Genomic DNA, 26242 nt, shown 5'->3' with positions numbered 1-26242 from the left:
ATATCCTCTCTGTGTGGCTAACGTTCTTCCATTTTATAAATATGACATACAGAACTCCAACAAAAAATGTAATTTAATCTACTCTGCTTTTTCCAATTGAATGTAATCTGTTGAATGGCAACTCCAGTCATAATAAGTAGAAGCTTATTGTTTTTTGAAGAAATCTGACTTTTTGCCCTCATTGATATGCCAAATAAAATAGTATCATATGTCAAGGATACCGGATTTTCTAACAACCTATTTATTTGGCCCCAAATTGATTTCCAAAAAGCCAAAATACATGGACAATAGAATGATAAATGATCTAAAGTCCCAGCCTCGAGATGGTAATGCCAACATCTATTAGACTTAGAGCTATCAAATTTTTGTAAACGAACAGGGGTCCAAAAAGCTCTATGTAACAGAAAAAAACAAGTCTGTCTAATAGATGTGGATACTGTACATCTCATTCTCCAAGACCAAATTCGTAACCATTGAGACGCAGTAATTTGATGCTTAATGCTCCAAATGTCCTGAAGACCAGTTTTTGATTTTTTAATCATATATCCAGATATTAATTTATACCTCTGTGCAGCATGGTGCCCCAGAAAGTCCACCTGGTTGCAATTGAAGCAGGCCATTCAGGCAGGGTTCCCTGAATGGAAAAATCTTAATACCCAATATAATTTGGAATTTTTATGTTTTCAGATGAACTTTCTGGGTCACCAGGCCGCACAGTGGTATAAATTTATAAACGGATTTGTAAATAAAAAGCCTAAAAAATCGTCTTAGGGATATTTGGAGCGTTGAAATTAAGCATCAAATTTCAGCATCTCAATGGCCACGAATTTGATTTTGGAGGATGAGATGTACAGTGTCCGCATCTATGAGACAAACTTGGATTTTTCTCTTACATAGAGTTTTTTGGACCCCAGTTAAATTATAAAAGTTGAATAGCTCTAAGTCTAATAGATGCTGGCATTGTAATCTTGAAGTAGGGACTTTAGATCATTTATTATTCTATTGTCCCTTTATTTTTAGCCTTTTGGAAATCAATTTGGGGCCAAATAAATTGGCTTTTTGGAGAATCCTGTGGCTCTATCTTATGATACAATTCTATTTGGTATGTCAATGAGGACACAGAATCAAATTTCATCAAAAAATAACAAGCTTTTATTGATTATGACAGGGGTCGCCATACAACATATTACATCTAGTTGGAAGAATTGGAGTAGACTCAATTACTGTTTTTGGTGGAACGCGTTGTGTCACATTTATAAAATGGAAAGAACAATTGCGATACAAAAAGGAAATTATAATAAATTTAAAGAGATCTGGGGGCCATTGACAAAAGTATTACAATGAATGAATGCATAACATTTTCCCAATATAAGTACAAGTGCAAAAAAAAAAGATTGGGGGGGGGTTAGTTCATTAGATAAGAATACTTATGATATATTTGATTGCATATAGTATGGGAGGGAAGGGATTAATTCTTATGTATTTTTGTTAAAATGATAAGAAATTCAAGTGATGTATACAATTCAATATGTCAATTATTTATACACTTGATGTAAGAGATAAAATGAATAAAGAATTAAAAAAAAAAAAAGAATTCCAAGCTATATTGATTAGTGAGATTTTTCCATTCAGGGAACCCTACCTGAATGGCCTGCTTCAGTTGCATCACAAAATTTGGGAGTTATTGCTTATATTGCTGAATGTTGTAATCAAATTAAAGTCTAAAATCTCAGCTTTATTGATATATTTTCATTAAAATACTTTTTTTCTTTTATAATTTAATAAAGTGCTCAGTGAAATAGTTCATGCATAGATAACTTGCTACAGCGGTTAAACTTAGGCCGTCTTGATCTTCATTGCCTTTTACCAACCTATAATTAAGTAACACACTTATTTATAGTCTCTCTTTCGGTTGGATTTCATCTATAACCGCTGGATAATTTATAAAAGTGAACTTGTGCAAGGTGCTGTAGTGCTGTAAACTTGACTCCTTTAAGTTTCAATTACCCCCCAACTCTAAACCATTGAAAATATACCAGATTGGTTCTGGTTAGAATGGAGACTCATGTTTCCTTTTCGTCTGAGTCATGTTATCAGTATTCAAATGCCAAGGTTATATAAGGAGCACAAAATATTTGTTGATACCTGGAAAACTATAAGGTATATAAGTAACCTAACTCCTATTCCAATAACTAAATCAACGACTCAAACAATATGGCTAAACCCAAAGATCAAGGTTGGCGGTTTTAAAATTATCTGGAAACATTGGATGATTGCTGGAATTCGGATTTTAGAGGATGTAATGAATAAAGGTAAACTGCTTGAGTTTTCACAATTGCAAAATAAATTTGGTTTAAATAAATCACAATATTTCAGATGGATGCAATTGAAGCAGGCCATTCAGGAAAAACCTTAATAACTATCATAGTATGGAATTCTTATGTTTTCAGATAGATTCCACGGGTCACCAGGCCGCAATGTGGTATAAATTGATATCTGGATTTGTGAATAAAAAGAAAAATAAAAAAAATGGTCTTAGAGATATTTGGAGCATTGAGATTAAGCATCAGATTAATGCATCTCAATGGCCACGACTTTGGTCTTGGAGGTTAAGATGTACATTGTCAGCTTCTATGAGACAAACATGGTTTTTTCTTTTACATAGAGCTTTTTGGACCCCTACTCGTTTACATAGAATTGTTAGCTCTAAGTCTAATAGATGCTGGCATTGTCATCTAGAAGCAGGGACATTAGAACACCTTTTATTTTATTGTCCATTCATATTACTATTTTGGAAATCAATTTGGCCTCAAATAAATAGGATGTTAGAAAATCCGGTAGCCTTGACACATGATACGATTTTGTTTGGTACTGCAATGAGAGCTCGGAGTCAAATCTCGTCAAATAATAACAAACTTTTATTTATATTGACTGGAGTAGCAGTTCAACAAATTACACACAACTGGAAGAATTGTGACAGATTAAATTATAACTTTTGGTGGAATTCAGTTTGCCATATATATAAGATGGAGCGTACATTTGCAACACAAAAAGGATGTATCGATAAGTTCAAGAAAATTTGGGGACCATTAACAGATTTTTGTAATGATTGATATAATTTTTTCTCATAATAAGATAATGGTTAAAGGAGGGGGGGGGGGTAGGTTTTATTCTCTTTATCATAAAATATAAATAAATTATCATAATAGTTGTTATATTATGTGCAACTAACAAAATAAGGGGAGGGAAAGGGATTCATAATTAAATAATAGTTGATAAAATCATTAAATTTTATATGATGTTTAAAATTATAATAAGGATAATATAAGATATGTTGTATATAAAGTATGTTATGGAGATATCAAGTGTATTTTTAAGATAATTGTATGAAAGTTTATGACACACTTGTTGTTATATGAAAAAAATCAATAAAAATGTTAAACTAAAAAAAAAAAAAAAAAAATTATAGGTTGGTAAAAGGCAATGAAGATCAAGACGGCCTAAGTTTAACCGCTGTAGCAAGTTATCTATGCATGAACTATTTCACTGAGCACTTTATTAAATTATAAAAGAAAATAAGTATTTTAATGAAAATATATCAATAAAGCTGAGATTTTAGACTTTAATCTGCTTCAGTTGCAACCATCTAAAACTTTGTGATGTACTATATCTTTCTTGAGATAAGGAGACCAGAATTCAACTCAAAACTCCAGGTGAGGTCGCACCACGGAGTGATACAGAGTCATTATAACATTCTTAGTCTTGTTAACCATCCCTTTTTTAATAATTCCTAGCACCCTGTCTTATGGGTCGGCACAGCAAGCCCACTCTAGTCTTTTGGGGGACTTTTCCATTAGATAGGTGAGACTTTCTAAATTCCTGTCCTGTTCCTTCCTGCACCTGCATTCTAGATTCCCGCTCTATTCCTTCTTGCACCTGATTACAGTTTTCAGTCTGTTGATACTTCTCCAAACTGTTTCTTGGATGGCTGTCAGCCCTTGAGGGCTGGAAAGAATTTGTAAGTATGTTTCCATTTATTGGGGAGTGGTTTCTGTACTCCTTTGAAGCCTATGTTGACATTTATCTTTTGGGGGAAGCTGAATTCTTGAGCAGAACAATTGGTTTGAGCCTGTTGCTAAACGTGCCTCTACTTCATGTATATTGGGTGACTCTTCATGCTTGGGTACTAACTGTAGGGGGAGCTAAACAGCCCAGTAAAGTACTATAGAGGCAGAATGGAAAATCTAGAGTGGATTCCTTCTGCACCATGCGGAAAAAGGGAACGAACCCTACTGTCTAGAACAGGGGTGCCCAACGCGTCGATCGCGATCGACCAGTAGCTCAGGAAGGCAATGTGAGTCGATCGCGGAGCCTATCCCGGGCTCTGTGATAGACTCGAGTTGCCGTCCTGATCTACGGGCCGATCAGCCTTCCTCTCCAGTGTTCTTTCTCCCTAGGGCCTTTTAGCTGGGCGATCCGCCCAGCTGTCATCTGCCGCTGCTGAACAAAAAACCGGCTTGGAGATTTCAGCCCGTAGCGAACTTATGCTCCGGGCTCTAACGTGTGCGTGCCGGCTTCTCTTCTCTTCCCTCCGAAACCGGAAGTTATGTCCGGGGGGGGGGGAGGGGAGAAGGGAAGCCGGCGCGCACATGTTGAGAGCCCTGAAGCAAGCGTTTGCTACGGGCTAATGCGGGAGACAGGTTAGTGAAGCATTTGTTCTTGTTCCTGTCGGGTCCTGCCTACTTTCTGTTTCCGCGAAGGCAGGACCCGGCAGCATTTCCCCCAATAGGTTGATCACGATCTTGGGCTGATCAGCCTTCCTCTTCCCGACGGCAGAATTGACGTCGGGGAGAGGAATGCTGGTTGGCCGAAGCAGGGAGAGCTTAGGGCCTGTTATTGGTGGCGTTTGAGTCCTGGTCCCCGATGGCAATGGCAGTGGCAGTGGCTTGGGGGAGGGCAGGGAGAAAGAAAGAAAAAGGGCAGGCAGGGAGACAGAAGGAAAGAAGAGAAACAGAAAAAAATGAAAGGGGAGACAGAGAGAAAGAAAGGGCAGGGAAGAGGAAGGAAAAGTTGGGGGAAGGAATGAGGTCTGGAGAAGAGGAAGCATACAGGCTAAAATAAGGGAAGAAAGATTGTATGCACAGTCAGAAGAAGAAAGTGCAACCAGAGACTCATGAAATCACCAGACAAGGTAGGGAAAATGATTTTATTTTAAATTTAGTGATCAAAATGTGTCTGAATTTATATCTGCTGTCTATATTTTACACTAAGGTCCCCTTTTACTAAACCGCAATAGAGGTTTTTAGCACAGGGAGCCTAGGAGTGTCGAGAGCAGCGCTGGGCATTCAGCGCAGCTCCCTGCACTAAAAACTGCTAACGTGGTTTAGTAAAAAGGGAGGGGGGTATATTTGTCTATTTTTGTATGGTTGTTACTGAGGTGATAGTGCATAGAGTCATCTGCTTTGACCTCTTTGAAAACCCTGGAATAGGAATGATGATTAACATTTTCTATGCGTACAGTGTGCGTTGTGTTTTTTTAAAATTTTATTGTTGGTAGATCATTTTGACTTGGTCATTTAAAAAGTAGCTCGCAAGCCCAAAAAGTGTGGGCACCCCTGGTCTAGAATGTCTCACCTATCTACTGGAAAAGATCTTACCATAATCTCCTTTCAGAAGAGGTAATTGTGGAATCCACCGTTCTAGGATTTAAAGGTAAGCTAGATGTACATCTCCTTATGAGTGGCATAGAGTGATACGGGTAAGGGTAAACTAGATGCACATCTCCTTATGAGAAGCACAGAGTGATATGGGGACTAAAACTATGCCAGAGTACACCTGGCGAGACCTCTGCATGTGCGGATTGCCGGACTTGGTCTGATCCGGAGATGGCAATTCTTATGTTCTTACTGAAGTATGTGTCTTTCTGTTTTTCAAAGAAATGTGTTTGCTTCATAGAATCTAAAGTCTGCATTTGCATTTGCTCTGAGGCACATGTTTAAGTGTGGGCTTCTCTAACATCAACAGCTACCTAAAAATGCAAACCATATCACTTTATAGTCTCATTCCTTAATTGGTTCACTTGCAGTATTTAGCCATCAGAGTTGCAAAATCCCCACTTATACGCTCCAAACCCTGAGTGAAATCAGATTTGGGGACCATTGATAACGTTTTGTAATGATTAGACGCCGTTTTACACTGAAAGTACATTTATAATTAGGGGAAGGGGGTGGTATATAGTTATATTAAGAATTTAATCATTAAGTATGCATGTAATGTTTATATGTTATTATTTAATTACAATATCTGTGGGGTGGGTGGTGGAGGGAGTACCATATTTTCACGCATATAACGCGCGCACTATACATGATTTTATAAGCCGAGCATAACCATTCGCGTTAAATGCGTGAGCGCGTTATACGATTTGTTTTTTACATTGCTGGTTCCCCCCCCCGACACCCGATTCATTCCCCAGCCCCCCCGCACCGTTTGAGGTGGAGAAGCAGCCTACCATGGGTTTGCGATGCCAGTGAGCCCTGCGCTGCTTCCTCTGCCGCGGTCCCGCCCCTTCTCTAACATCAGAGAAGGGGCGGGACCGCGGAAGAGGAAGCAGCGCAGGGCTCACTGGTATCGCGAACCCACGGCAGGCTGCTTCTCCACCGCAAACGGTGCGGGGAGGGGGGCTGAGGGATGAATCGGATGTCGGGGGGGGTGCGAGCGGTCCTTCAGGTTGGGGGGGCCAGTGGTCCTTCGGGGTGGGGCATCAGGCTTTCAGGGTGGGGCGGGCCTTCAAGGGGGGGGAAGGACTTCAGGGGGGGACAGGACTTCGGGGGGACAGGACTTCAGGGGGGGACAGGACTTCAAGGGGGGGACAGGACTTCAGGGGGGGACAGGACTTCAAGGGGGGGATAGGACTTCAAGGGGGGAACAGGACTTCAGGGGGGGACAGGACTTCAGGGGGACAGGACTTCAAGGGGGGGACAGGACTTCAAGGGGGAGACAGGACTTCAGGGGGGGATAGGACTTCAAGGGGGGAACAGGACTTCAGGGAGGACAGGACTTCAGGGGGGGACAGGACTTCAAGGGGGGGACAGGACTTCAGGAGGGGGACAGGACTTCAGGGGGGGACAGGACTTCAAGGGGGGGGATAGGCTTTCAAGGGGAGGCAGGCAGGCAGGCCTTCAAGGGGGGGAACAGGCAGGCAGGCCTTCAAAGGGGGGAACAGGACTTCAAGGGGGGACAAGCAGACCTTTAAGGGGGGACAGGCCTTCAGGGGTGGGGGGGCCACTGTGGTTAGGAGAAGACAAAGGGAGTGAAAAAGGTTTAAAATAAACCCACCAGCATGTCAATGTGTTGAGAGGAAGAGGTGGTCTGGGAAATTCTGCTGAGCAAACTTTGGGCCCATTTCCACCCCCCAGTTAGTCCACTCCACTCAAATAGTTCACACACTGAGTGGGTCTTTGAGTGTTGTGCCTGGGTAGTTGTTTTGGGATCTCTTCTAGTGGTTTGTCAGTATCTCCTTGTGGTCCAAGGAAGGAAACTTTGTTAACCTTAGCATTGACCTTCAGAATATGTTTGTAACATCGCTGCTTGTGTGGCATTAGGCTATGTAGTGATGACAAGTTCAGATATTTATTTGGCGACAAAGTCACGGAAATCGATCAATTTTTGCTGCCAGTCATACGGAAGTCGCTGGCCAACAGTTGTTCTCATTCGAACCGATAGTCCGTTCCTTTTCATAAATTTCGAGATCCATGTGAAGCCAGCTTTGAAGTTGGGTATTCCTCTTCCATTGGCAAGTAGTTTTGCCTTCATCTGAATTGCAACGGTAGAGACTGATTGATTTTGCTCCCTTCTCCCCAGAATCCACTGCTTCAAGTCATCCTCCAGCTGAGGCCATTTTGGTTTGGCCCCACAACGTGCCCGTTTTCGCGGATTCCATTTCTCCAGTTCCTTCTTATCTTTTCTCCATTCACGCACCGATGTTTCTCCAACATCGAACTCTCTCGCTGCAGCCCAGTTGCCTATTTCCTCAGCTTTCGCAACGACTTTAAGCTTAAAGTCCGCTGTATATGACTTTCGTCTCATTCCTGGCATTATGGCGTTTTAGAAAAATCTTTACCGGTAAATTAAAATTTAATCGATAAACTCTACTAGATAAATGCAGAATACCAATATGAAGAGATCGAAATTAAAATGTGGGCTCTACATGCAGCACTAATGATCTTTTATAGGCTTACCCAATGGCTGGGATGCTGTTGTATACGGAAAATACTATTCAATGGGTCACTGGGCCAATTACAAGGCCAGATAGATAACAGAACGAGATGAGGGGGGACACGGCCACGGAGATCAAAAGCGCGCCGTGACAAAGGCCCGCCTCAGTGACAGGTTAAAAGCGCGCCGTGACAAAGGTGCGCTGACAACCCGGCGCAGACAACTGAGCGCAAGCATGCTCAGACCATCTTCTTTGTCTGTAGATGGTCTGCGCATGCTTACAGAGCTGCGAGCTGCTTTTTATTTTTTTACTTTATTACTTCACGAGTCCGTGGTTTTAACTCGCTTTAAACTCATGGGTTAAAACCATGGGCTCACAATTCGGGGCAGAGGGCAGGGCGGTGAGAGGAGAGTTGGGCAGCAAGACAGGAGCAGGGCGGCGATTCAGGGCAGGGCAGTGAGAGGAGAGTCGGGGCAACAAGACAGGAGCAGGGCAGCGATTCAGGGCAGAGGGCAGGGCGGCGAGAGGAGAGTCGGGGCAGCAAGACAGGAGCAGGGCGGCGATTAGGGGCAAAGGACAGGGCGGCGAGAGAAGAGTCGGGGCGGCAAGGCAGGAGGAGGTTTTACTTCAATGAGAAGAATGCGCGGTATACGCGTGTGCGCACTATATGGCAATTTATTTATATACATGCTGTGTTCCCGCGTGCTATACCGCGTATGCGCGTTATACACGTATGTGCTTATATGCGTGAAAATACGGTAAATTTATGTTTTTAAGATGATAATAGGAAAAGTTCAAGTGATGCTGTATAAATTAAATTGTTTACTTGATATTGTTTACTTGATAGTATGATGAAAAAATGAATAAAGAATTTGGAAAAAAGAAATCATGTTCTTTTGTAAAATGGCTGCTAGGCACTAGGCATAATTCAGCCTTAAAAGTATTATACAAAAAGGCTCCGTTTTCAAAGCCTTTGTAAAGTACTGTGAACATCCCTTTTATATCTAGATGACTTGTGCAAAACCAGGCTTCAGGAAGGCGAAACCCTTCATGGTTTTTCTTAGTGTTTAGTTATTAAACCTTATTGCTACAGAGATAATTAAAGAATCTCTTGTCTTTTGCAGGTGTCCCAGCAGCAAGACCGTCTAAGCACCTCTCTGCTACAGTTTAAGGAACAGGCAGAGAACCACCAGAAGGAAAACAAAGAACAGCTACAGAAAACACAATATGCACATCAGTGTCTCACCAAAGCCAAGGAAGAATGCCAAAGGGAGGCTGATACGAAGGTGTGAATGCAAAATGAAATTCGGAAGACTTCAAAAGATTTTAGACTTCTGAAAGCATAGCCTTGAACCCTTAGAAATGATCTGCCATATAGAATCATAACGTAGATAAAGACCATATTGCCTATTCAGTCTGCTCATTCATACCATCCACTATCCCTTCCCCTCCATTACTGATCCTATTTGCTTGCCCATGCTTTCTTGAATTCAGATAAAGTCTTTGGGCTAGATTCACTAAGCCTTCCAATCCTGTACCGACTATCGCAAAACCAGTTTTACTGGTATTGCGATCGTTCCCCGACCCGATTCATTAAACTGCTGCCCAATCAATCTCTTCTCCTCTCCGATCCACCCATGCAAATTAGTAAAACCCCATGCAAAATAGCCAAGCGATTGATTCACTAACAGTTGCTTTGTTATTTTGCATCAGGATTTTTTTTTTTTTTAATTCTTTATTCATTTTTCATCTTACAACAAGTGTATCATAAAATAACATTTAAACTTAAACAATATCACTTGATTCTCTATCAATTTAACTTAAATCATAATATTTAAACCCTCCCTCCCAATCCTACCAATTCATATGTAGTAAACTTTAAATCTAGACAAAGGTCAGATGTGAAATAGAAATCAAAGTGAGGATTCAGCCGTATCATACAAGCGATCCTCATCAGTCTCAGCATTTCACATCATAGTAACATAGTAGATGACGGCAGATAAAGACCCGAATGGTCCATCCAGTCTGCCCAACCTGATTCAATTTAAATTTTTTTTTTTTTTTTAATCTTTTAGCTATTTCTGGGCAAGAATCCAAAGCTTTACCCGGTACTGTGCTTGGGTTCCAACTGCCGAAATCTCTGTTAAGACTTACTCCAGCCCATCTACACCCTCCCAGCCATTGAAGCCCTCCCCTGCCCATCCTCCTCCAAACGGCCATATACAGACACAGACCGTGCAAGTCTGCCCAGTAACTGGCACTACCTTTTCCATATTGTCAAATCATTCACCATCTTCCATATTTGTTCAACTTTTTAAACTTCTGCTGACCCTTTGCCATATAAACATTAACCAAAAATATGTTATTTTTCCATATCTCTGACATTTCATCACAACACTGCAGCAAGCCTGACTTAGTCAGAATGCTGAGTTCTTTTCAAAAGTTAACTGCATCGAATCCTTGCTGGAAAACATATTCTTCTTATCCCTTTCCTCCATTTATAAACTTTTAAAAGTTCTCAGTTTAATAATAAAATGATCAAAAACAAAAACCAAATAAACAAGAAATCAGCATCTAACTAATTTTCAAGAGTCCATAGATAAATCAAACTGATCCAAAAATTATTTCAATTTAGCTGCCTCCTCAAAATTATATGTTTTGTTTTCATAGGTCACTCTCATAATTGCTGGATATACCAATCCATACCTTGCACCCAAAGCTCTTAATCTAGGTCTCAAATCCAGAAGCTGCTTTATAAGTGGTGGCTTTTGCAAAGTCCGGAACTATGAAAACTTTTGAATCCTGGCATTTAAGATTTTTATTATCTTTAGCTAGCTTCATAATTTCTGCCACCTGCTGATATCGTAATAACTTGAAAATAATTGGACGGGGACCCTTTTGACTGCTTGATTTCCTCATTGGGATCCGGTGTGCCCTTTCTATTTCTAATGGGAAAGGACTCTTCAACGGCAAGATTTTTGAAATAAAGGACATCACAAATTTTATAGGATCTTCTTGCTCAACCCCTTCAGGCACCCCGATTTAGACATAAATTATTTCGCCTTTCTCGGTTTGACAGATCCTCCAGATCCCTTTTTAAAGCCTCTATTTCTTTGTGATCCTTTTTGCATTCCCTCAAATCTGCTTCAGATTTTTCAGCACGCTTTTCCAACTGTTCAATTTTAAAATCAGCCGCCTGCATTCTTTTATTCAAACTTTCCACTTCCTCTTTAACCTCTTTTATGTTCTTAGCGCTTTCCAATACAATTTCTTTAATTTTCTGTAATTCATTCATCAGATCTTTGTTTTCTATTTCCTCTGATGGCAACGGGATCGTTGACGGGGAGATTGAATCTAATTTTGATCTTTTTACACTCTCCCCATTTAAATTTGCCGTATTATTTTTACCATGCTTACCCGAAGCCATTTTCACTCTAGATTTCCACTTTCCACCCGACTTACACAAGTTTTGACTGCTTTATTTTAACAAAATTGGCCTTTCACTGCGGAGCCACTCACTCACCCGACCATCCCCATACGCCACGAAGCCACGCCCCCTTTTAATATACCTAAAAAAGGTTTTGCTATGTGTTTTTGCTTGCAATCTTCAAGGTCTCTCTTTACTCTCCTTATCAGCACCTTGCATTTGACTTGCCATTCCTTGTTCTGTTTCCTCCTATATTCAGTTGGATCCTTCTTCCATTCTTTGAAGGATTTTGTTTTAGCTGTAATAGCTCCGATGTCAGAGGGAAGGCTTCTGGGTCAGCCATAAGAGCTGCTGCATGCAGTTTTTGTCAAGAGAAACGACTGCAGCTCTAAGGAGGAGGGAGCTGGCCAGAAGAAGGTAAACAGTGATCTAAGCTGAAAGGAGCTATAAAAATGGCTATGGAACTTTTTGTGAAAAAAATAAATAAAAACAAGAGAAAAAGGAAACCGACATGGTACTCCAAACAAGTGGTGGATTAAAAAAAGGCAAAAGATTTGGCGTTCCTGAAATATAGAAACCCCCCAAGAAGAAGTACAGAAAGGACTACTGGGTGAAACTGAAGGACGCCAAGAAAGAGATATGTCTGGCAAAAGTACAGACAGAAGAGCAAATGGCTAAAAATATAAAAAGGGAGACAAAATTTTTTTCAGATATATCAATGAAAGGAGGAAGATGAAAAATGGAACTGCTAAACTAAAAGATGCTGGGAACCGATATGTGGAAAGTGATGAGGAAAAAGCAAATGTGCTAAACAAATACTTCTGCTCTGTGTTCACAGAATAAAATCCTGGAGAAGGACCGAGATTGTCTGGCAAAGTTACACAGGAAAATGGAGTAGATTCTGCGCTGTTCGTGGAGGAAAATGTTTATGAACAACTCGAAAAACTGAAGGTGGACAAAGCGATGGGACCGGACAGAATCCATGCCAGGATACTACGGGAGCTCAGAGAGGTTCTGGCGGGTCCTATTAAAGACTTGTTCAACAAATCTCTGGAGACAGGAGTGGTTCCTGGGGATTGGAGGAGAGCGGATGTGGTCCCTATTCACAAAAGTTGTCACAGGGATGAAGCGGGAAACTACAGGCCAGTAAGCCTCACTTCAGTTGTTGGAAAAATAATGGAAGTGTTGCTGAAAGAAAGGATAGTGAATTTCCTAGAATCTAATGGGTTACAGGATCCGAGGCAACATGGCTTTATGTAAATCTTGGCAAACGAACCTGATTGAATTTTTTGATTGGGTGATCAGAGAGCTGGATCGAGGACATATGCTAGATGTAATTTACTTAGATTTCAGCAAAGCCTTTGACATGGTTCCGCATAGGAGGCTCTTGAACAAACTTGAAGGGCTAAAGTTAGGACCCAAAGTGGAGAACTGGATTAGAAACTGGTTGACGGACATACACCAGAGGGTGGTAGTTAATGGAAGTCGCTCGGAGGAAGGAAAGGTGAGTAGTAGAATCCCTCAGGGTTCGGTGCTGGGGCCGATCCTGTTCAATAGGTTTGTGAGTGACATTGTTGAAGGGTTAGAAGGAAAGGTTTGCCTTTTTGCTGGTGATACCAAGATTTGTAACAGAGTAGATACCGAGGAGGGAGTGGAAAACATGAAAAAGGATCTATAAAAGTTAGAGGAATGGTCTAATATCTGGCAACTAAAATTCAATGCAAAGAATTGCAGAGTAATGCATTTAAGAACATAAGAACATAAGAAGTTGCCTCCACCGGGATCAGACCAGAGGTCCATCGCACCCAGCGGTCCGCACCCGCGGCGGCCCATCAGGTCCATGACCTGTCAAGTGTTCCCTGCCCTAAAAAACCTATCCTTACTTCTATCTGTATCCCTCAATCCCCTTTTCCTTCAGGAATTTATCCAAACCTTCTTTGAATCCCTGTAGTGTCTTCTGCCCCACCACAACCTCCGGGAGTGCGTTCCATGTGTCCACCACTCTCTGGGTGAAGAAGAACTTCCTGTCATTGGTTCTAAACCTATCCCCTTTCAGTTTCTCCGAGTGCCCCCTTGTACTTGTTGTTCCCCACAGTCTGAAGAATCTGTCCCTGTCTACCTTATCTATGCCTTTCAGGATCTTGAAAGTTTGTATCATGTCTCCTCTAAGTCTCCTCTTTTCCAGGGAGAACAGCCCCAGCTGTTCTAGCCTGTCGGCATACGAAAGGTTTTCCATACCTCTTACCATTTTCGTCGCTCTTCTCTGGACCCCCTCAAGCAATGCTATGTCCTTCTTGAGGTACGGCGACCAATACTGGACACAGTACTCCAGATGCGGGCGCACCATTGCACGGTACAGTGGCATGATGACTTCCTTTGTCCTGGTCGTGATACCCTTCTTGATGATACCCAGCATTCTGTTTGCTTTCTTTGAGGCTGTCGCGCATTGTGCTGATGCTTTCATTGTTGTATCCACCAGCACACCCAGGTCTCTTTCAAGGGTACTTACATCTAGCAATGTTCCCCCCATTGTATAGCTGAACATCGGGTTCTTTTTCCCAACATGCATGACCTTGCATTTCTCTATATTAAAACGCATCTGCCACTTTTTGGCCCACTCTTCCAGCTTCGTTAGGTCCCTTTGCAGGTTTTCACAGTCTTCCATGGTTCTAACCCTGCTGCAGAGTTTGGTGTCATCTGCAAATTTGATAACTTCACATTACGTCCCTGTCTCCAGATCGTCTATAAATATATTGAACAGGAGCGGTCCCAACACCGACCCCTGCGGAACTCCGCTCGTGACCCGTTGCCAGTCTGAGTATTTGCCCTTCACTCCAACCCTCTGTTTTCTGCCCGCCAACCAGTGTTTAATCCATCGGTATACATCCCCCTCCACTCCGTGGTTCCACAGCTTCTTAAGCAGCCGTTCGTGGGGTACCTTGTCGAAAGCTTTTTGGATGTCGAGGTAAATTATGTCTATGGGTTCCCCTTTGTCTATCTGGCTGTTTATTCCCTCAAAGAAATGTAGTAAGTTTGTGAGGCAAGACCTTCCCTTGCAGAAGCCATGTTGGCTCTCCCTCAGCTGCCCATTTTTTTCCATGTGCTCGCAGATGCTGTCCTTAATAAGTGCTTCCATCATCTTACCCAGAACCGAAGTCAAGCTCACCGGCCTGTAGTTTCCCGGGTCTCCTCTTGATCCTTTCTTAAAGATAGGCGTGACATTTGCTATTTTCCAGTCCTCCGGGATCTCCCCAGTTTTCAATGATAGATTACATATTTGTTGGAGTGTTTCCGCTATTTCCTTTCTCAGTTCTTTTAGTACCCTTGGGTGGATTCCATCCGGGCCCGGTGATTTGTCGCTTTTTAATCTATCTATCTGTCGTAGGACGTCCTCATGGCTTACTTCTATTCGCTCCAGCTTTTCATCTAGATCCCCACTTATAATCTCCTCAGGTTCTGGTACATTGGATGTGTCCTCGCTCGTGAAGACCGACGAGAAAAACTTGTTTAACCTGTCTGCTACCTCTTTTTCCTCTCTTACCACTCCCTTTCTGGTTCCATCATCCAACGGTCCCACTTCCTCCCTTGCCGGTTGCCTCCCCTTCACGTACCTAAAGAACGGTTTGAAGTTTCTCGCCTTCCCAGCCAGCTTCTCTTCGTATTCTCTTTTTGCTTCCCTAACCACTCGGTGGCACTCTTTCTGGTGTTTTTTGTGTTCCTTCCGGTTTTCCTCAGTTTGGTCCTTTTTCCATTTTCTGAATGATGATTTCTTGTCGCTTATCGCCTTCTTCACTTCCTTTGTTATCCACACCTTGTTTTTTGTTTGATTCTGTTTGCGCCCTTTCCTAAACCTGGGGATGTACATGTTTTGTGCTTTTTGCACCGTGTCTATCCCAGGGTGGTTGAAGTCTCCCATAACCGTCACCCTTCCGCTTTTGCATTCCTGCCTCAATTCTGCTTCTAGGTCATTGTCACTTGTTTCTGGCTGTCCAGGTGGGCGATAATAAAGTCCCAATTTTGTGTCGGCTCCCTTTCTTCCTGGTAACTTAACCCATAGCGATTCCAAACCTTCTGCCCTTGTTGCCGTATCCATCCTGGTCGAGTGAATGGCGTCCTTTATGTATAGCGCTATTCCTCCTCCCTACTTACATGTCCTGTCTTTCCTATAGAGTTTATAACCTGGTAGTACTACGTCCCATTTGTTGTCCTCAGACCACCATGTTTCTGTGATTCCAATTATGTCTAGGTCCTCTTTGTTGGCCATGACTTCCAGCTCTCCCATTTTGGTCCGTAGACTCCTTGCATTGGCGTACAAGCAATTTAAGTTTTGGTTTTTTACTTTCCCTGTTGTTCTTCCTTGTGGGTTGATTCTCTTGTCGTCCCCTTCTTGGGGTGCCAGCCCCTGAGTCCCATTTTGTTCTTCCCCTTCCCATGGTGTGATTTCTTTCTCCTCAGCTGTCTTCCTCATTTCTGCATGTCCTTTTAGTTCCTGCTGTTTTTCCTTCTTTTCGCTCTCTAATTTCACTTGTTCCTTGAACTCCTGTAGTTCGTCTTTGAGTCCTTTTTCGCAATTTTCCCGCTTGCCTTGGAGGCCTACTTTGCATTTTTCCCTTTCAATATCTTCCTTTGATATTCCTTCCCGAAGCGTCGACACCAGATCGACTGTCAGCTTTCCCCCTCTCCTCAGTTTAAAGCCTTGTCTATTGTGCTCTTGACGTTATTTGCCAGCATTCTTGTTCCTGTCGTGCTCAGGTGCAGTCCGTCCCTCCTGTAGAGCTTGTTCTTACCCCAAAAAGTTGACCAGTTCCTTACAAAGTGGAAGCCTTCCTCTTCGCACCATCTCCTCAGCCATGCGTTTATGGCTTGCAGCTTGGTCTGCCTCCTTACATCTGCCCTCGGTACTGGCAGGATCTCTGAGAAAGCTATCTTCCGTGTCCTCAGCTTCAACTTCCTTCCCAGGGTCTGGAACTGCTCGGTTAGTGTAGTCCTGCTGTAATTTCTTCTGCTGACGTCGTTTGTTCCAACGTGGATTATCACCACTGTCTCCTCTGTCTCCGCTCCTTCCAGGATCCTCTCGATTCTGTCGGTGATGTCCTTCGTTCTTGCCCCTGGGAGACATGTCACTAGCCGGTCCTCTCTCCCTCCTGCTACGTGACTGTCAACTTCTCTCAGGATTGAGTCACCCACTATGACTGCAGATTTCCCCTTCTTCAGTTTCCTTTTTGGTCTTAAGTCTGTATCTTTGGTGTGGTCCTCTACTTCTCCCTCAGAGTTCTGGTGGGTCTTGGCCTCCTCTCTCTGCTCGGGTATTCCACAAAGTCCTTCTCCCCCGGCGTCTGGTGGATTCCGTCCTCCATCTGGTGGATTCTGTCTTTCATCAGTTGGGTCCTGTCCGACTTGCTGGTGATCCTGTACCCCCACCATCCTGCAGGCCTCCTCGATGAATTTCTCGAGCTCCCTAACTTGCTCCTCATTGTGGCTGTCTCTGGTGGGGTCCTCAGTTGGGGATTAATAATTGGAAGGAGCCGTATATGCTAGGAGGTGAGAGGCTGATATGCACGGATGGGGAGAGGGACCTTGGGGTGATAGTGTTCAAAGATCTAAAGGCGAAAAAACAGTGCGACAAGGCGGTGGCTTCTGCCAGAAGGATCCTGGGCTGTATAAAGAGAGGCGTAACCAGTAGAAGAACGAACGTGTTGATGCCCCTGTACAGGTCGTTGGTGAGACCCCACTTGGAGTATTGTGTTCAGTTTTGGAGCCCTTATTTGGTGAAGGACACAAAAAGGCTTGAAGCGGTCCAGAGGGACAAAATCTTTTCAAGAGAAAGGAAAATGATAAAACCAGAGGACATAATTTGAGTTTGAGGGGTGGTAGACTCAATAGGAAATTCTTCTTTACGGAAAGGGTGGTGGATGCCTGGAATGCGCTCCCAAGAGAGGTGATGGAGATGAAAACGGTGACAGAGTTCAAAAAAGCATGGGATAAACACAGAGGATCTAGAATCAGAAAATAATAGTAAATATTGAAGAACTAAGGCCAGTACTGGGCAGACTAAGACCAGTACTGCTCGGTCTCTGTGTGTATATGGCCGTTTGGTGGAAGTTGGGCTGGGGAGGGCTTCAATTGCTGGGAGGGTGTAGATCAGTGGTCTCAAACTCAAACCCTTTGCAGGGCCACATTTTGGATTTGTCGGTACTTGGAGGGCCTCAGAAAAAAATAGTTAATGTCTTATTAAAGAAATGACAATTTTGCATGAGGTAAAACTCTTTATAGTTTATAAATCTTTCCTTTTGGCTAAGTCTTAATAATAATATTGTCATTTATAGCTAAAGAGACATATGATCAAGAAACTGTTTTATTGTACTTTTGTGATTATGATAAACATACTGAGGGCCTCAAAATAGTACCTGGCGGACCGCATGTGGCCCCCGGGCCGCTTGTTTGAGACCACTGGTGTAGATGGACTGGAGTGAGCTTTGACGGAGACTTCAGTAGTTGGAATCTAAGAACAGTACCGGGCAGAGCTTTGGATTCTTGCCCAGAAATAGTTAAGAAAAAGAAAAAAAAAACAACAAATTTTTAGATTGAATCAGGTTGGGCAGACTAGATGGACCATTCGGGTCTTTATCTGCCTTCATCTACAAAATAACAGTGACTTGCAGAGAGACAAAAAAAGAGGAGTAGGACTAGCAATAATATTCAAAGACTCCCTAACCCTAAATATACAAGAAAAAACATCCACCACACAAATGGACTTCCTTGCCTGTCATCTCACAAGCTCCACACTAAAAAAACTCACTAAACTACATGCTCTGTTACATAGCACCGGGTAACTGGACCACAGCGAGACCTGAATTTGAAAACTTCATTTACCAAAACTCCTTAACAGCAGAATATAACCTTATCCTAGGAGATCTAAACCTCCACCTAGAAGACCCAAAATCCACACCAGCAAAAAACTGTCTAGCATTTCTCAATGCCTTATCCTTCCAAATCCTAAACCCACAAACCACTCATGAAAAAGGACATCAACTTGACATTGCAGCCTTCATGACCCACCAACCAACCACCCCAGTAATTCAAACACTCAATGAAACCTGGTCCCCATCCCTCTGGTCAGACCACTACACTTACAATTTCAGCATTAACTGGACCAAGAACAAAACCACACCTAAATCCAAAAAAATAACATACACCTCACGCAAACATATCGAGCCAACCGTATTCTGGACAAAAATAGATGAAACACTTCAGGACTGCGACCCAAAAGACTTCATCTCTCACTGGAATAATCTAGCCACCAACATCCAAGACGAACTAGCCCCACTACAAACCAAAACTAGAACCAGTAGAAGATCAGACCAATGGTTTGACAACGATCTACTCCAACTTAAAAGACAATGCAGAAGATTAGAAAGAAAATGGGGAAAAACAAACCTAGATCAAACGAAAACCGCCTGGAAAAAAATTAACAAACAATATAAATTCCTACTAAAAGACAAGAGGAAAACTCACTACACAAACCTTATAGGCACAGAAACCCAAGATACCAAAAAACTATTCCAAATATTAAAAGACCTAACTGACACCAAACCCTACACGACCACTAACAACACTCCACCCCCCTCAGCTACCTTCTTAGCAGATTATTTCAAGAACAAAATCACTAACGCCAGAGCCACCCTCAACTTTACCCCATCCCACCTAAACGAAATCACAACTCACCCCTCAGAAAAAGAATCTACTGCAACGGACAGAACATGGTCTCAATTCCCCAACATACAATGGTCCGAACTCAATAAACTCTACAAAAAATACAGCCACGCCTCCTGTGACCTCAAGCACTGCCCAGCATATCTCCTTACCACCTCCAGTGTAAAATTCCGTACTCTACTTCTGCAATGGATACAAACTACACTCACAGATGGCTTTTTCCCGACTGACCTCAGCGAAATCATCATTACCCCAATTCAAAAAGACCCAAAAGGACCAATGGACCAACCATCCAACTTCAGACCCATTGCCTCAATACCGCTATATGTCAAAATTACAGAAGGCCTAGTAGCCAAACTCCTCACAAACTATCTAGATGACCATAACTTACTCCACCCCATGCAATCTGGATTCAGAACCAACTTCAGCACAGAGACACTCCTAGGCTCCCTTATGGACACAGCCAGACAACCTCTTAGTACAGGAAAAAAAATGCTTCTCATACAACTGGACCTGACTGCAGCATTTGACCTAGTTGATCATAACATCCTTCTTCAAATCTTGGATGCAATAGGTATCTCAGATAAAGTATATTCTTGGTTTGAAGGCTTCCTAAAATCCAGAACCTACAGAGTAAAATCAAACAAAGAAAAATCAGATCCTTGGTCAAACCCTTGCGACATACCACAGGGATCCCCAATATCCCCTACTCTCTTCAACCTATACACTGCCTCTCTAGGAGCATACCTGAAAATAAAAAATTTTGATGGGGTTGCCCTGAGGACCAATTTGTTGCTGCATTGAATTAAATGCAATGGTTTTTCTGGAGGTGCTTTGCACTATTGCTTAGCCTATTGTATTTCTGTTGACTTGTGTTTTACTTTATTTTCTTTCTGTACTCTTGGTCTCTCTTGTTGATTCTTCAATAAACATATTTTTTTTAAAAAAAAGGAGCATACCTGGATAACCTAGGCATAACCACCTATAGTTATGCGGATGATATCACCATCCTCGTACCATATGATCAGCCAAAGACCACCATGACAAACATAATACATCGAACCCTAGAAACAGTTACGACCTGGATGAAAGAACACAAACTGAAACTTAACCCAGATAAAACTAAATTCATCCTCCTCGAAAATGACAAAGTCCCAACTATAACAAATTTAGAACTTAACTCAATCAACTATCCAATTCAAACCACCATAAAACTACTTGGAGTGACAATAGACAGATGGCTGTACTATGCAACTGCAAATAAATAAAACCATACAGAAATCCTTCGCAATAATGAGAAACCTGAGACAAGTCCGGAAATTCTTTGAAAGAACACAATTCCAGCTTATAGTGCAATCCCTAATCCTAGGATTGCTAGACTACTGCAACATCCTCTATCTCCCCTGCCCTGCCACGATGACCAAGCAACTACAAACAATCCAAAATACTGCTCTGAGACTCATCTACTCACTGAGGAAACATGATCATATCACAGAGGCCTACATCAACTCACACTGGCTACCAATCCAAGAAAGAATACTATTTAAATTCTACTGCATGATATTCAAAACCCTAAATGGAAACAGCCCAGCCTACCTAAACAATTGCCTCATCCAAGCAACCTCAACCAGACATAGAAAAACGCTCTCCCCATTCACACCTCCCCCGATCAAGGAAGTAAAACGGACAAAACAATACGATGGCCTCCTAGCCACTCGAGCCGCAAAACTGGATAACCAAATCTCCAACCTACTGTTAACCACCCCAGACTACAAGATTTTCAGAAAAGAAATAAAAACTATACTCTTCAAGAAATTCCTGAAACAGTCCTAACCACACCTACTCTTAACTCTTACTCTTAACAACACTAGAAATGACAATTGATCGACTCTACAACTCTCTACAAATGATCTACTCTTTACAACGCTAGAAATGACAATTATTCTTCCATTGTAACCCCCATTCTTTATATCTTTTGTAATCCGCCTTGAACCGCAAGGTAATGGTGGAATAGAAATCTCTAATGTAATGTAATATTACTATGTTACCCATGGGAGTAGGGCACGAACCTGGGATGCAGAATGAATGGAGGGAGGGAGAGAGAGAGGTGCGTTAGGACATGAGAGGGGGAGGAGGGGAGCATTGGGACTCAGGAAGGAGGGAGGGTTGTGCATTGGGACACTGAAGGTTTAATGAGGACCCCCATTCGTAAGTGCGAGTCCGACATAAGTCATAGAACGGGGACTGCCTGTATATAAAATCTGATCATGTTATGATCATTGTTATCAAGCGGCCCCAACACCATTACCTTCTGCATCAATTCAATTTCTATAATTATTTTGCCTCTTATCTGTTCCTGAACCAGCTGCTTCATAAAGTGGTCCTTGATTTTATCAAAGAATTTTATCTCTCTAGCATGCCCTGAAGTTACATTTACCCAGTCAATATTTGGGTACTTGAAATCACCCATTATTATTGTTTTACCCAGTTTGTTAGCCTCCCTAATTTCTGATCAAATTTCACCATCATCCTGTCACTATCCTTTTCCCCTTTACACATGGCATTTCTACCCATAAGAATTTTAAGGCGCGTTTTGATTCCTGCAGAATTTTCAGTCTATTCAGTTCAAGAATAGCCTTACTGGGTCAGACTGCTCAGAGTTTCAGACTCAACTGAGACAGTATTTAGGAAATTTGGCATCTAAGGTTAGGTAGGAAGCACAGTAAGGGGTTTAGATTCTTAATTCACTAGGGGAGAGGGGGCAATATAGAAGAAACATGGGTTTTAAACTAACATTGGAATGCATGGTAAGTGGAATGAATGAATACTGAGTTCACCTGAAGAGAGTATATAAAGTACAAAGTCTGTATTCTAAGCTCAAATTGAGGACAGTTTTGATCTAAGCACAGTTGAGACCTGGGTTTTAAGTTGAAGATGACATTATGCAAGCGATCTGAATTCATTAAGCGTAAAGCCTAAGTTCCAAACTTAGTCCTTACTCTTACTGACTATATCTGGATTCTAAACGTAGAAGGGACAGAATTTAAAAGGCTTAAACTTAGATGAGAATGGTACAAGGAGGGGCAAACTTAGGTTCCCTGTAAATATGGTAGGGCAGCTGTAATAGTAATTCAGGGGACTTCATTTTTAAATATTTGTGCTTCTGCCTTATCCCTAGTTGAGAGAGAGAGAAGATGAGATCAGAAACTTACAAGAGCTATGCAGTAAACAAGAAAGGATGGTGACTGAGACGAATCAGGATATTCAGAATCTGCAACATGAGAGAGAGACCTTTCTTGCTGAGGTGAGTGTAAACATTGTAGTGGAGCTACCAGAACGGGAGTCATCCATATTCAGAGCCTAATTTGTAGACAAAAAAAGAAGTGGAACTGTGGAGTCAGGGGAGGAAGATTCTCAAAACTAAAATGTGCCTTTAACATGTTTGCTAAACCGGTTCCAGCTGCTTTAACATACGTGTATTTTAGCAGTGGATTATCAAAACAGCTTACTGTGGTCTTTTCTGAGTTTCCTAGCAGTGTCCAATACTGCCATGCAAATGTAGTACAACGAGGTCATTCATATTAAAATGAGCGATTCTCTGTAATCGTGGAGTGATTCCCTAACCTCGTGCCACATTTGCAGCCAAAATTTGCCGACAGTTCTGAACTGTCATAGCCTTACTTTCTGATACTGTGCGCTGATTGGCTCGGGCACTGACAGGAAAATAAGGTCGGACAACTCAGACCCCCCAATACAAATTAAAAAAAAAAAAAAAATCGAAGCTGGACAGGAGAGATGCCCATTCTCTCCTGCCGCGTCACACAATCCTCCAACACTACTACCCATCCCCCCTCCTGCCACACAATCCCCTGACACTACTAGCCATTCCCCCCACCCTGCAGCGCAAAAGATGCCCACTCCCTCCCACCATACAACCCCTCAACACTAATACCCACCCCACAGTGTGAGAGATGCCCACTTCGTCCCGCCATCACCCAACTCCCCGACAATTACTCGCTGCCCCTATTGATCCCCCCTCCCCTCCCTTCCTTATTCATGAAGTCTGGCTGGTAGGCCCACCTCTTACAAAATGACAAGCCTTCCCCTTCCCAGTGCATCCTGGGAGAGAGTAAGAAGGATCAGATTTCTTTCTTGATTTGATTTATTCAATTTGATATACCGCTTCTACCAAAAGCACCAAAATAGTTTTCAATAAAAACAAATTACACAAACACATACAACAAAGATCAAAGTGGTCCCCCACCCGAACAACTAATATAGAAAGTTACTTTTCAGTTAATCCTCACACTAGAGAATGACACAGGGACAAATCTGTCCCCGTCCCATCCCGGCAAGTTTATGTTTTATTAAAACTTATTATAACGCCTGTTCCTACAACAGGTCCAAGTGGTTTACAATTCAAAATACATAAAAGAAAGGAACGCCATATTAAATAGGACAGATCTAAATAGAAAACACAACATGCACTCCCTGATCCATACCTACAAATTACAACAATTAAGTAAAAAATCTTGTATCAATTCTGTATCACAGTGACCCTATTATAAGACCCTTATCCACTAAGTCTGGCAATGTTGAAATTTCTCCAAATGCTTCACGAAAATAAAAAGTTTTCAACATTGTTTTAAATGCTTTAACATTTGCTTCCAGGGTGGTTTGACCTCTACGGGATGCATGGCGGACGGTGATTTCCTGCCTTGGTGGCAATCCTCGAGTCACTGATCTTTTGCCAATTCATGGGAAAGTGGAGTTTCCCCCAGGACTCGGCAGTAGTGCTTTTTCTTCATGGGAGGCCTTGTAGATTACTTTTCTGGAGCACATCGTTCACCCTGGTGGTGCTTTCCCTTCTTATCAAGAGTTTTCCCAGAGAGGCCTGGCAGGATGGGGGCATTGCTTCGCTTTCCATCAACTTAAGCATTATTATGATTCCCTTGCCACTGATCCAATGACCTTTTTGGTGGGTTGTAAGCTTCGAAAGTTTTTGATGATGTGGACCTGGATCGTCCTTCCATTGCCGGGATCCATAAAGCCTTGCTTTTTCTAGGTCCACCCCTGAATTTTTCGTCTTTGCGAGCTACTTGGAAACAGGATTTTGGGCTCTCTCTCCAAGCTTGGGATATTGGAGCCAGTTTGCGTGGTATTCCTCGTCTTGTTTATAGCGCCTCTCTCTGCGAATGTCATTACCACTTCCTTAATTGGGCTTATGTCACTCCTGTGCAGCCTCATCGTATGTTTTTTTTTGGCTAGCGATGTTTGTGCTAAGTGTTCTTTGGAAAGCGCTAATTTTTTTCATGCGTTGGAGGCGGGTGATACCTTGTGATCCCATTCTTTTTTTGTTGAGCTTTTCTGAGTCCTTTCCTCTCCCAGGGCGGGGAACCCTCGCTTGGATTCAAAGTGTGTCTCTTGGGCTGCAAAGTGATTCTGCAGGTTTGGACCACTTCCTCTGCCCCTTCTATTGGGCTTGGCGAGCTCATATAAGAACATAAGAAACGCCTTCACCGGATCAGACAGAGGTCCATCTAGTCCGGTGCTCCGCACACGCGGCGGCCCATTTAGGTACTCCTTTTTGGAGACCCGACTTTACCGTATCCTTCAATATGATATGCAAGAAGGTGTGCGTCCAACTTGCGTTTGAATCCCAGTACAATAGTCTCTGCCACAACCTCCTCTGGGAGTGCATTCCATCACCCGCTGTGTGAAACAGAATTTCCTGACATTTGTCCTGAACCTGCTGCCACTCAGTTTCAGGCTATGACCTCTTGTCCGTGTCACATCCGAAAATGTTAGCAATGCTGCTTCTTGGTCTATTTTATCAAATCCTTTTAATATTTTAAAAGTCTCTATCAAATCCCCTCTCAGTCTTCTCTTCTTGAGGGTAAACAGCTCAAATGCTCCATTCCTTTGACAAGTTTCGTGGCTCGCCTCTGCACTTTCTCCAACAGAGTTATATCTCTCTTGAGGTATGGAGACCAGTGTTGGACACAATATTCTAAGTGCGGTCTAACCATTGTTCTATAAAGTGGCATTATGACTTTTTCCGATCGACTCGTGATCCCCTTCTTAATTATGCCTAGCATCCTGTTTGCTTTTTTCGCCGCTGCCGCACATTGTGCCGATGGCATTAGGGTACTATCAATCAGTACCCCTAAATCCCTTTCTTGTTCGCATTTTGCTAATGTCACTCCCAACATCTTATACTCATGTTTTGTTTCCTAAATGCATCACCTTGCATTTGTTTATGTTAAAGTTCATCTGCCACTTTGTCGCCCACGTTTCCAGCTGGATCAGATCTTTCTGGAGGTCCTCGCAGTCCCTTTGAGAGGCAACCGCCCGACATAGTTTTGTGTCATCTGCAAACTTTATTATATTGCATGTTGTTTCCTCTTCTAGGTCGTTTATAAAAATATTGAACAAGATAGGCCCAAGAACCGAGCCCTGGGGCACGCCGCTAGTCACTTCCTCCCAGTCCGAGAATTTCCCATTTATGCTAACCCTCTGCCTTCTGTTTTCTAGCCATTTGCCGATCCATCTATGCACTTCTCCTCCTATTCCATGGCTTAGTAGTTTCTTCATAAGCCTTGCATGTGGGATCTTGTCAAACGCTTTCTGGAAGTCCAAGTAAATTATATCCACTGGATCTCCACTGTCCATTTGCTTGTTTACTTTCTCAAAGAATTGTAGTAAATTTGTCAAACATGTCTTCCCTTTTCTGAAGCCGTGTTGGCTAGCCCTTATTAAATTGTGTTCCTCCAAGTGTTGAACAATGTTATCTTTTATCAGTGTTTCAATTATCTTCCCTGGAACCAATGTGAGGCTCACAAGTCGGTAGTTTCCTGGATCGCCTCTTGATCCTTTTTTGAAAATTG

General features: G+C 42.5%; 1 protein-coding gene across 2 annotated transcripts in view; it reads left to right on the top strand.

The window, feature by feature from the left end:
* The window catches only part of PMFBP1 (polyamine modulated factor 1 binding protein 1), a 561980-nt gene that overhangs the window by 217698 nt on the left and 318040 nt on the right, over positions 1 to 26242 (top strand). For both annotated transcript variants that reach the window (XM_033943674.1, XM_033943673.1), the window contains 2 exons: positions 9340 to 9501; positions 22534 to 22659. In XM_033943674.1, coding sequence (XP_033799565.1) covers positions 9340 to 9501; positions 22534 to 22659 — 288 coding nt within the window. The remainder of the gene's footprint in view (positions 1 to 9339; positions 9502 to 22533; positions 22660 to 26242) is intronic.

Source organism: Geotrypetes seraphini, chromosome 4 (assembly GCF_902459505.1).
Source record: "Geotrypetes seraphini chromosome 4, aGeoSer1.1, whole genome shotgun sequence".
Lineage (NCBI taxonomy): Eukaryota > Metazoa > Chordata > Amphibia > Gymnophiona > Dermophiidae > Geotrypetes > Geotrypetes seraphini.
The sequence above is the reverse complement of the archived record's forward strand: the minus strand, read 5'-3'. Positions and strand labels throughout refer to the sequence as shown.